This window comes from Podarcis filfolensis (assembly GCF_964270895.1).
Source record: "Podarcis filfolensis genome assembly, chromosome: 2".
Taxonomy (NCBI): domain Eukaryota; kingdom Metazoa; phylum Chordata; class Lepidosauria; order Squamata; family Lacertidae; genus Podarcis; species Podarcis filfolensis.
The window spans coordinates 93,223,593-93,235,834 of NC_139605.1; the positions used below are offsets into that span (position 1 = coordinate 93,223,593).

The following is a 12,242-nucleotide window of genomic DNA, read 5'->3' on the forward strand; positions in this document are numbered from 1 at the left end:
ATGAACGAATTCCTGCCCCACAAATAACCCAGAGATGCATTTTAAATAAAAGGGCACATTCTACTCATGTAAAAACACACTGATTCCCAGACCGTCCACGGGCCGGATTGAGAAGGCAATTGAGCCGGATCTGGCCCCCGGGCCTTAGTTTGCCTACCCATGCTCTAGTCTTAGGCAATTCAAATTACTTTCACTTGGTTTTTGACACAGAGCTTAAAAAGTAACATGCAAAGCAGCACTGGGTGAAACTAAAACCCTCTCGTTATTTTGCACAGACCGCGCAGTTCATTCCATTCCAGATAAGTCTATTAATACACCTTCCTATTTATATGCTGGCTCCTTGCAGCAACATAGTAGAGAGCTACAGCTGCATAACCGAGACGGAATAGGCGTCCTGCTAGCCACTTGGGAGAAACTGATCAGCTGAGATGGAGTGAGAGTGACAGGGATGCCTACAGACTACTCAACACACAGACCCCGGAAGAGCAGGGCTGATGGATCATAACTGCAGCGTACCAGAAGGGCAGGTCAATACTCTTACTGCAGAGGCAACACTATCTCAAAAAGCTGCCAGAAATGTACGCTCTGCGGCATAAATAGCAGCCAGCAAAGGTTTTTGGCGGAGGGATATGGGGCTTATTCACCCTGCAGCTTCCGCTTAGTCATCCAGCGTCGGGTAGAAACTCAAGGACAAGCAGCCGACATCCGACCACAAAAGAAACATTCTGGGGGGTCCTGATCTGAAGATGGAGAGCTCAAGAGGGACACACCTCAACATGGCTGCTGTGGCATCTCGTGTTGGAGCTGCCCGGTTGCTGCAGGCAGCCTTTGGATGTACCACGTTCAGCCTTGTGGCCCACCGAGGAGGGTTCAGTGCGGCCTACGGCACCTTCTGCATGTCCGTCTGGTGCTTCTGTTTCGCAGTCACCGTCTTTATCGTCACCTGCGAGTTCACACGCCTCCACAGCTGCCTGAGCATCTCTTGGGGGAATTTCACCGCCGCCTTCGCCATGCTTGCCACCCTCATGTCCATCACAGCTGCCGTGATCTATCCGCTGTATGTCGAGTTTGGCTGCCATTCCAACGGGTGCGAGGCGAGAGATTTCCGCATCTCGGCCAGTGTTTTCGCAGGGCTTCTGTTTTTTGCCTACGCCGCGGAAGTATTCCTCACGAGGGCCAAGCCGGGACAGGTGACCAGCTACATGGCCACCGTTTCTGGCCTCCTGAAAATTGTCCAGGCTTTCGTAGCTTGCATCATATTTGGGGCTCTGGTGAACGGCAGCCAATACGACCGGTACGTAGCAACCCAGTGGTGCGTGGCTGTCTACAGCTTCTGCTTTGTGGTGACAGTGGTGGTGGTTGCCCTCAGTGTCACGGGAAAGACAGCCATGCTGAAGTGCCCCTTTGAGCGCTTTGTGGTTGTTTACACTTTTGTGGCTGTCCTGATGTACTTGAGCGCCGCAGTGATCTGGCCAGTGTTCTGCTTTGACCGTAAGTACGGCTCCCCAAACCGCCCTTACCAGTGCTCCAGAGGCAAGTGCCCCTGGGACAGCCAGGTGGTCATCGCAGTGTTCACGTGTGTGAACCTGGTGCTTTACATTGTGGACTTAGCCTACTCACAACGCATCCGCTTCGTCTCACACCCCTAGTAGCCACAAAAAAACCATAAATGACTCAGGCAGCAGGAGTTTTGGGACCCGCCTAGAAAGCTGACATCCAGGGCACACCAAAAGAACTTGTCTTGATCAAAAGAGGCCTGATCATGAAAGAAACATAGTGATGCATCTGCAACACCACCCTCATTTCCAGCAGATGTGTACGCTTGATGCATCAGTGACTCTACATGTTAATAGGTTTTGTAAGGCCTAGTACTAAGGGTGGGAAAAACAGGTTTTGGACCCTGAATTGTTCATCCGAAAATTGTTGGGTAAGTTAAAACTGCAAGAAGAATAGAAAAATATCTAGGCCCAAAAGAGCAACTGCCAAAATCCCAGCTCAATCCATGAAATTCTGTTAAAGTGAAAAACGTATAACTAAACCTAATAGATTCTGTCAGAAATTTCAGACGAGGCAGGGGAAAGAGAGGGGAGATTACAACCACCAAGAAGACTGAGACCCTCGTCCACAGCCCAGGGTATGAAAATAACAATTTCCTTATGCATGTACTTGGTTGTTGGTGAGATGCACATTCCTGTTTGGAAGAGTTTGAGAAGTGAAGTGAATACTGTCAAGTTTGTAATTGACAATGGGTGTAGGGAAGGTTGCTGCAAGCTCTAAAATAATTACTTCCAGATTGTTTCCCTCAGTTATTCCTTCAAGAAGCATCTGGGGATATTGCTATGCCTGCGGAAACTGTGGCTACACACAAGACATTAGCGTTTTGAACCAAAGCCAGACTTTTGAACCAAAACCACACTTTGAACCAAAGTATATTAATTTAGACAAAATAAAACTGTGTTGTTTTCGTTTTGCAAGAGTTAGGCAACAGACATTGTTTAATTCCGCAAACGCTTGGCACCGTGCAAACTGCAGATTACTTAATGATCTAGAACATGACCTGGATTCGCTGGTCTTTCACAATGCTGAAAGGACATGAGTAACATTTAAATACATCCAACCAAGTGCCTATTGTCCAACTCCTGGAGGTGCTGATTCTTGATTCCCAGCTGAGAAAACATGTCTGTATAAATGCATCATGGTGCAAAGAAGTGTGCTGGTCTCCTTTGGTGTGGATCAGGATCATCACCTGAATTCAGAGACATTTTCAAATATAAGAAGCCAAAGCAAGTAGTTTATTCCAATAGCTTATATTAAATGTGTGTGAATTAGGTAGGAAGGCTTTATTCCAATCTAGAATAAAAATAGCAAGTTGGCAAAAGTATTCTGTGTTTTCCTTAATTGGCAGAGCACCCTAGTCTTGCATTTATTCTCCTCCCTCAACCAACTCACTGTATATCCTCTCCTCCTCCTAAACATAAATGCACAGAAACACAGACCAAGTTTCTTCCCGTCTGGAAATACACAGTGATTTATGGTGTTTGAATGCCACTGCCTTGTCTAAGCGTATGCTCACATTGGTATCTTATAATGCAGTAAGGTCACAAACACACAGACACACCCAGCCTGCCACATTGGCACAGTAATGTTCACATTGGAGAGGGGCCAAGGATGTCTTCACCTGATGCATGGCCCTGCTCATGACTGCCTCCCATCAGCTCATCAAGCTGTCATCTGCACATGTGTGGTGGCTGTTAGGGTATGTTCACATTACTGCTTAACTCTGCATCCAGTTCTCTAGTCAGATTGAAGCTGATTTGAGAGGGGCAAGGAAGCATCAAGCAACAGCATTTGTCCAGAGACTGCAGGACTGGTATGAATTGTGGACTGGTATGAATTGTGCATGCTGCTTCAAAAACTAGCAGCTGGATGAGGAATAAGCACTAATGTCAACACACCCTAATATAGCTCAGATGCATATTAAAATGAAACAGAGCTAAAGTTACAGGGTGTGTGTGTGTGTCCTAAAGGTCTCATCTTCTCAGAGGGGATCCTGTATTGGTCTTTTGCAGCAAAACAACAGTTTTGTGGCACATTTATTATGGTATAAGGTTTAATGGACTACAGTCCATCAGATGCGTAAAGTGCTACCCTGAGTTGATTGGAGAGAATGTGGGATTGCAGACAGTGAGGTAAGAAGGGAATGGAATGCAGAGAAGTACAGAGTGTGTTAATTATGTTATTAAGTGCACATTCACACACAAAAATTATTTGAAAACACAGACATTCTGGCACTGGTAAGAAACTTAATACAGATAGTGTGCTTTTTAAAAAAAAACCCACCAGGGATGCCACAATGAATAGACACATGCTCTGAGGCACCTTGTAGTCTCCTTCTGGCAACTCCTGCAGCCAAGTTGGTGCCAAACTTATTGCTCTGCATTCCTTTGAGAGCCAGTGTGGTGTAGGGTTAAGAGTGGTAGACTCGTAATCTGGTGAACCGGGTTCGTGTCTCTGCTCCTCCACATGCAGCTGCTGGGCTAGTCACACTTCTCTGAAGTCTCTCAGCCCCACTCACCTCACAGAGTGTTTGTTGTGGGGGAGGAAGGGAAAAGAGAATGTTAGCCGCTTTTAGACTCCTTCGGGTAGTGATAAAGTGGTATATCAAATCCAAACTCTTCTTCTTCTTTGGCATCAGCGAGGCCAGGGGGGGGGGGGTTTGTCGTCTGAGCAGCCCAGGACCTGCATACACACTGCCCAGGCTTGCGCTCTGGAAAGGTCACTTCGTTGCTGCTAATGCAGTGGTTTAACTTCACGTTCGGAAGAGACACTCCATTGTCTCATGAGATGGACATATACCAACAACAACATTTTCAGTGTGACTTAAAGGGCCGGCCCAGGATATTTTCCACCTAAGGCAGTGCAGCAGTGGCACTCCCCGACCTCCATCAACATGCATGGTACCTAGAGCCTGTCAAGTTATTCTGGTACCTGAGACAGAAAATCCCACAAAGGTCTCACTCCTTCCCTAGCAGTAAAAATACTCCAATAATAAATTAAACAACTTGCTGTTGTTTCATGGCACCTAGCAACAGCCTCTTTCTGCCTAACAATAGCACTAGCAGAGTGGCATATAAAACAAAATCTAGCTGGACAATAAGACTCAGCTATACAGCTGCAAAAGGGATGCAGGTAGCGCTGTGGTCTAAACCACTGACCCTAGGGCTTGCTGATCAGAAGGTCGGTGGTTCGAATCCCCACGACGGGGTGAGCTCCCGTTGCTCGGTCCCTGCTCCTGCCAACCTAGCAGTTTGAAAGCATGTCAAAGTGCAAGTAGATAAATAGGTACCACTCCGGCAGGAAGGTAAACAGCGTTTCCGTGCACTGCTCTGGTTCGTCAGAAGCGGCTTAGTCATGCTGGCCACATGACCCGGAAGCTGTACGCCGGCTCCCTCGGCGAGTAAAGCGAGATGAGCGCCACAACCCCAGAGTCGTCCGCAACTGGACTTAATGGTCAGAGGTCCCTTTACCTTTATACAGCTGTAAATAATTTTTTGTAAGTGTGTTGTAAAGTGCGTTATACAAATGTGACACTAGATGGTAATGGTGAGCTATGGCAAATTCAATAGTTTTTCAAAACATTTTTAAAAAGCTTTTTCACAACTTTTTTTTATATATCTAGATTCCACCTATGTCTCCAATTGATTCTGAATAACAACTTGAGCCTTTCTTTCCAGAAGCCCCCTTACATTGAGCAGACTTAACGGGGGGGGGGGGGGAAGCAGACAGCAGTTAACTGCTCTGGTTCCTGTGCAAAGCAGAACGATTGGCGGCTGAAGTATGCAAGCTGTAGCAGTAAGCCTTTTAAATATTACTACCCATTAGTGACCTAGCTTTTTCAATTCTGTATTTCATAATTTAAATGATGAGCTTCTTTTGCCCACTGAATGGCTGGATTGACTACTGTGAATTTACCAGGTTAAAATGTGGCCATCCCAGCTGTAATGCGGGAAAGGGAGCACCCTCATAATACCAGAAGGAGTTCTAGAAATCTGCAAAATAGATTTCTGATTGCAATCCTGTTGTTTCTGAATGCAGAATAGGATTGTTTCTTCTTAATGCTGACATTTACAGCTTTGATTGGTGGGGGGGGGGGAACCCAATTCTCTAGTTCTGCTTACTCTGAAGTAAGAGAGAGAGAGAGAGAGAGAGAGAAGTTTGAGGCTAACACCAGGCAAAATATGAGACCCAAGTCAGGATCTGAATGCATGATAAAATGATTCTGGAGGTGAGGAACATTTCATTGCAGAGCATCCCGTCCTTCCATTAATTTCCATCTCCCCAAATTGAATGTGTCAAGCTTCCTTCCTTCCACAATTATAAACCTTGCCAAAAAAATAATATCTCTGCGTGTGCCTTCTATAGCTGGCAAATGGCTACTTTGCCAGAAGCTAAATTCACCCCTGCTTCCAGTTACTCTCCTCTTGCCACAAAACCTTGTGGTTCTTCTCCCACACTTCTTCTTTTCCCTATCAGCTACAGTTGACAAACACCAAAATAATTTATTAATAAACAGAATAAACCAATAGAGCATAAAGTAACACTACTTCAGCAGTTTGAAAGCAGCATAAGGTGGAATATTAATACTGAACTTGTGGTTCCACAACATTACAAAAAAATACCCAACTGGAAGTCAAAACCATCCATAGAAAATGACGGCAAGGAGGTTGAATGTCACCTAGCCCGAGCCCCTGCTCAGCACAGGATAGCCTCAAGCATAGCTGTCAAGCGTCCCTTATTTGAAGGGACAGTCCCTTATTCCAGCGCCATGTCCCGCTGCTGTCCCTTATTGATGGATGTCCCTTAAATGTCCTTTAATGATGTCCCTTAAATTTCAAAGGAAGCAGCTCCTCTTCCTCCCTGCCAACCGGCCAGGGAGGAGGGAGGCTCCAACTGTGTTGCTTGGCTGTGTTGCTCACCCAATAAGAAGTCTAAGAACGACTGGGGGGTGGAGCTTGCATGCCTTGTGCTGATCAAATCGGCTGCGTTCCCTGGGGACTCGCCTTTGCTCAGCGCTTCCCAGCGGAGAGGTGATGGTGGTTGTCCTTGAAGCTTTGTTTGGCTGCTGGCTGGGCTTTCTGCCTTTGGCTCAGAGGGGCTCAGAAGTTGAACATACCTGTGCTGAGTGCTCGGATCGGAATCAGATGCATACGTCATCGACGGCCCACTCACCCTTGCCGGCGAAAAGGTCTATCTGGAGCGGGGGCACATGGTGGGGGAAAAGGAAAGGAGATCTCGTGGGAGGGGGGGCTTTTGAATTTGTTTTGGAGGCTCCTTCGATTGACTTATGGGGGGAAAGAAAGGAGCTGGTTGACTAAAATGGTGGGTGACTGGCGATCTCGTGGCGAGGGGGGGAGGCTGTGTGTGTGTGGCTAGTTAATGCAAGCTGAGGGGGTTTTTGAATGCTGGACGCCATTTGTTGCACGTGCTGCTGCAAACTTTGCAGTGCAAAGCCAGGACGGGGAGCCATCTTAAGTTGAGGCTGCATAGGCCTTGTGGTGCATGTGATTCAGGTTCTATTCAGTTGAACCTCTGGTTACAAAGTTGGTTGGACAGTGTTCTCGAAGCTACCAGCATGAGTTTGACCAGACTGCAGGAGGACAGGAAGACTGGAGTGCCTGGAACAGGTGAGGCTGAAGGTCCTTTATTTTGGCTGCTGATCCCTTATTTTCAAGGCTGCTGGTCCCTTATTTTAAAATCTGTAAGTTGACAGCTATGGCCTCAAGTGAAGAATTCCTCATTCTTCCTGCACATTTTTTACACAGGATTTTGGTTAGTTTTGTAATCCTGTAGCAAACATCCTAAACACAGTTCAGGCAGGATAGCAATATAGTTGGGATAGAGGTCAAAGGATGATGAGATGTTTGCTGTGTTGTCTCAATTTGTGTAGCATAAGTGGCCATTGGGGGCATAGATCAGGTACATAAAATATGGGATGGGGAACTCACTTTGGTGCTAACCCCCGTTTCCCAAGTTTTAATTAAGTTTCTATTAATTAGTCGTTAATTAGGTTTCTAATTAAATCAAGAACTAAGGACAAATAAACTCCTAGGGCTTTCCTCTGCTCCTGCAGAAAGAGTGAGAATCACTGTGAATCACTTCTGCAGAGAGTGAGAAGGATGGAGCTAAGCAGTTCCATTGTGTACGATCAGCAAAAATAAAACAAAAATTTGCTCTGGGATTTAATCCAATTACTTCCCCATAGTTTTCCATATTTGCTAGGTACATTAGTACCAAACAGGAAGGTGGTGGGAAATGCTCATATTAGAATTACAGGCAGTCCCCCGTTTACAGGGGTTACATTCTAAGGCAACTTGTGTGTCGGTGAAATCCCATATAACTGAAACCCATTGAGAAAGCCTGCAAACATCCAGTTCTGCCCCCGTTCCACCCTTTTAGCGACATCTTTATGGCACTTCTGCGTCAGTTCCAGGTTCAGTGCAATGTATGTATACATGGTCACACACATGTTGGACACGTGTAAGTGGGGGGCTGCCTGTACTGGCTAATTTAATACGAAGAACATTAGAAAGGAGCACTATTTCTGTAAAGGAACTATGGAAGAAACTGCAATAGTGCAATGGCATTTTGCTGATTTTCAGAGTGATAGCTATCGGGGTGGCACCGGAAGCTGTATAATGCTCAAGAGGATGCCCCAGTGTTGTTGCCACTATCCAATTCAGTGCTACGTTTGTCAGCCACAGAACCATAGAATTGGAACGGACAAGACTCATCTATTCCAATCCCCTGCAATGCAGGAATCCATTTTCTGCCTGGATGCTCCAATCCTCCACATATTCACTGTGTTAGGAACCAGCCAGGTCATCCGCCAGCTCCCCATGGAAAGTATTCAGCAGCTCATAGGATGCATCCTGCAGGAGACTTTCAGCTGAGTTGCACCACCAGCTATTTGATGTGCACCTGTTTCCAGGTCTTAGAGATGGGTGGTGCTGTGAACCCATTTACCCTCCACAGAGAGATAAGAAACCCCCTTTGCTTGGTGGAGTTGAGCTTCTTGCTGTGGATGAGGGCAGTGGGCTCTAGGCACACAAACCACACTGTGCTGTTGTTGCCCATGAAGACGTAGAGGCCCTGAGGGTCCAGGGTCAAGAAAGGCTGCAGGGTGACATCACAGTGCACGGGCTGGAGAGTCCTGGGCAGCTGCAGTTGATTCCAAGGGTCATTTAGTTTGGCCGTGGTGCTAGGGACACTGGTAGTGGTGTTGGCAGAGGAAGTGTATGGAGCTGCCTGCCTTTTGTGCTGTGTTCCCAGTGCCCTGAGGGTTTTGCATGACTATGGAACCACAGGGTGGTAGCAACACTTTCAGTATAGCACTGCAAGTAGAGCAGGGAGGACTGTAAGAAACCTAGAGGATGTAGCAGAATGATCTGAGTCAGCAGCAAAAGCAGAAGGGCAAATAAAATCCCAGGTTTTGATACAATGAAAGATAAATATTTCTATCAGCAGAACAACAGGAACTGGATTTTCTCACTTCTTGAAATCTGTTTAAACGCACATCTCCACAGGAACTTCCTGTGATTTCTGGAAATCAGTTAATATTAGGTCTGAGCATTTTGAGCACAAAGACACTAGCTTCCCTCCATGTGTGTGATGGTCCATTATTTTCTGCATCTGCCCATGTGAATTGGCAACGGATGAATGTAGGTTATGAGTTTTGTTTAGAATTGGATGCACCATGTTACTAGAGAGTAGTTCTCATCTGGTCCTTCCAAACATGTAGTCATGCTTGCCCTGGACAGAATCTCTTTATAGCGTACCTTTTCCTGCCTCTGCTCCACATCCTTAGTTGTCGTTGATGGGGACAGAGAAGCACCAGGTATGATGATGATGATGATATTTCACAGACCTTAATGAGATGTATCTGAACTGCCATAGAAAGCTGGGTGGGGATGTCTACGTGAATTATTGTATAGGCATGAAAATGTGATCTGTAAATATAAAACTGGTAAAACCCATAAACAATAAAAGATTATTTCACAGACCAAGCGTTACAATGATATATTAGAGGAGTCTGGGGATGCCATTTTCAGAACTGCTTCCATGTCTCCAATACATGTACTTTTGCCTTACAGTGAGTGTGCTAGAAACCCATAGAAACTGCTGTGTGCCTGTGGAAAGTCAACTTCTGCAATTAATAGTTTGATTGAAGGTATGTGGATTTCCAGGCCTCTTGAACATAAAAGATAATTTTAAAAGATACCATTGCTCAAGGAGGAAGCTGATTGAAGATGCCAATATCTCCAAAATGGGAATTATCATAACATAACCTCCCTACCTGTATATTAATTGTGTAGAGGTTTTGATTATGAAACAGTATATAATTCCTATTAAATAAATACCTATGAAGACATTAAATGCAAAATGCTGAATGTGTTTTTTGAATGTTAGATTATGCACGTTATAAATAAAACCACAACTTTAACAGTAGCCTTTCCTCACACCTGCTATCCACTTTAAATCTTCTTTCCACCCTTTAAAAGTGTCATTGACAGTTGGAGCCATGCCACATGCATTCCTCAAAGTGTATACGGTTTAACACCAGCAGGATTCCAAGGCAATTTAAAATAAAAATCAAACAAAACGCAGAAGAAGCATGTTGGGAATGTTATGAATCAACAGCTGGAAAAGGCCCCTCTCAAATGAGCTTAAACTCAGACTACAGTTGTAGCTTGTGTGCCCTGAAAGTAGAAGTGAACTGCTCATAGTACTTCCTCACTGGTTGAGTGTCAGTACTCCTCCAAGTGTGGTTAATGAATCCTAGATTGGTTTGTACTGTTAGGAACTCACTCTGCAAGGATTCATTTTGCAACACACAACAGTATATTTGCACGTCGTAAAAGAATTTGACTATTAACACATTTGGCAGCACATATTAAAATAAGCTACCTGTTTACAATGATTACGGTATACCAGGACAGTGGACCCTACTACTCAAACACTGGTGGTGACCATTTGCAGGGAATTTGCATTCGTTGCTTGCTTCCCTCATTTTGATTTCCTACACGGATATAATTTCCATGTAAGAAAACCACATGCATGTGATAATGTGCTATGAACTCACCCCTCTCTGTTCATCTTTGTGAATTAATTTTAGCATATATACAGTATATACTACTAAAATTAATATTCACAAAGATTTGAAATGTACCAAAATGTGAAATTATATCATATAAATTTTGATGGCAGAATTTTGACTTATAAATTAAAATTAGAAAATTGGATATGCCTTTTGATTTCAAAAGTAGACATCTGAGCACTTAGGTCTTGCTATCTATTGATTGCTTTGATTTTGGCAGTTGTCAAATGTGAAATCTTTTTTTAGTTGTCAGCTGTCAAATAATAAACATTGTTGCATTTGATTCAGCAAATATAATCAAATGTAATTTTACCATGCTGACAGGATAAGTAAATGTATTTGTTTGGCAGTAAACAGTAACAGTACAAAATAAAATCCAGAATTCAATACTTGCACATGCACATCATTTACAAATTTGTTTCAGTTATTGGTGACGTTAGAAAAACCTAATTTGATAAACAGATGTTAAAATCGATACAGTCATTAACATTAAAACTATATAAGTGATCCTCCCATCAGTTCTCTGCTATGAATGCATATAAAGTCAGCTATCAAATATCAAATATTAAATTCCATTGCATCCAAACTATGAAATGCAGTTAAATACAAAATGCCATTGGATGGCAGTCATCAAATACTGTTGATTATTTGAATAACCTTATCTCTCTTTTTTTGATAGGACTTCTAGCATGGTTGATCAGGGGAAATACTGTGGACACAATACTATATTGATTTCAGCAAGAATTATGACAATTCATGTGGGTTAGACAATGCAAGTGTTAAGTGGATTTGCAGTGTTCATCAATTTTACAAGTGGAGTAGCACAGGGTTCTGTTGTTTAACATGTTTATACACTATTTGGACTGAGTGGAGGGGATCCTAACCACATTTGCAGATAACATGAAAGTGGGTAGGGTAGCTTCGAAGACAGAAACAGGATTCAATATTTATTTATTTAAAGCATTTCAAGGTGCCTCTTCAGCTAACAAATGCCACCAATAAGAAATGTTCAGGTTTACAATCCAAACTAAAACACAGGAGGAAAAGGAAAACGTATTGCGAGGGAGGAGGAAAAAAGAAAGCTGAGACACGATTTTTTAGGTACAGAGTTCTTGTAACAACCAGCTGGAATGGAAATGTTTCAAGAAGAGGAGCTAATAGGAGGAGTTTTTTGGCACAATGGACAGAAAGGCCCTGCAGTCCAATATCTGTCTGTCTGTCTCTCTCCTACAGACTGATGAAATAGCTGCTGATGACTATTGAGCTTGGTGAAGCTGGTCTTTAAGCAGAGTAGATGGAAGAGATACTCCTGATGGGATAGCAGCTAATGGCAGTTGAGGGAGAAGCCAGATTATCTTGGATTATTGGTTTGTCTGTCATTAGTAGGAGCTAATAACACGAAAGAGTTTCCCTAGTGCTCTTATCTACTATATATTTTGGGGAATTGTTCACTATGCATTTGCACATCTTTTAAAACATCATAACCAATTTTTGCATGATGGTTCCTGAGATCAAGGAGCAGATGGTTTTGTTTGTTTGTTTTATTATTTATTAAAGAACAGTTTAATTGAACAAAATAAAATAAAAA

At 43.8% G+C, this 12,242-nt stretch overlaps 1 protein-coding gene and 1 long non-coding RNA gene across 2 annotated transcripts; both read left to right on the forward strand.

Annotated features, from left to right (window-relative positions):
* MYADML2 (myeloid associated differentiation marker like 2) lies at positions 1-2,878 on the forward strand. Its single transcript, XM_083598373.1, has one exon. It carries the CDS (start codon positions 747-749, stop codon positions 1,647-1,649), a length of 903 nt encoding a protein of 300 aa, XP_083454499.1. The 5' UTR covers positions 1-746; the 3' UTR covers positions 1,650-2,878.
* Positions 2,879-7,270: 4,392 nt separating this feature from the next.
* Positions 7,271-12,242, forward strand: LOC310755498. Its single transcript, XR_014544397.1, has 2 exons — positions 7,271-8,662; positions 8,719-12,242. It is a non-coding gene; the product is annotated as an uncharacterized lncRNA (long non-coding RNA).

What these genes read in the sequence shown, in the direction of transcription:
- MYADML2 (XM_083598373.1), top strand. Translation starts at nt 747, where the DNA reads ATGGAGAGCTCAAGAGGGACACACCTCAACATGGCTGCTGTGGCATCT.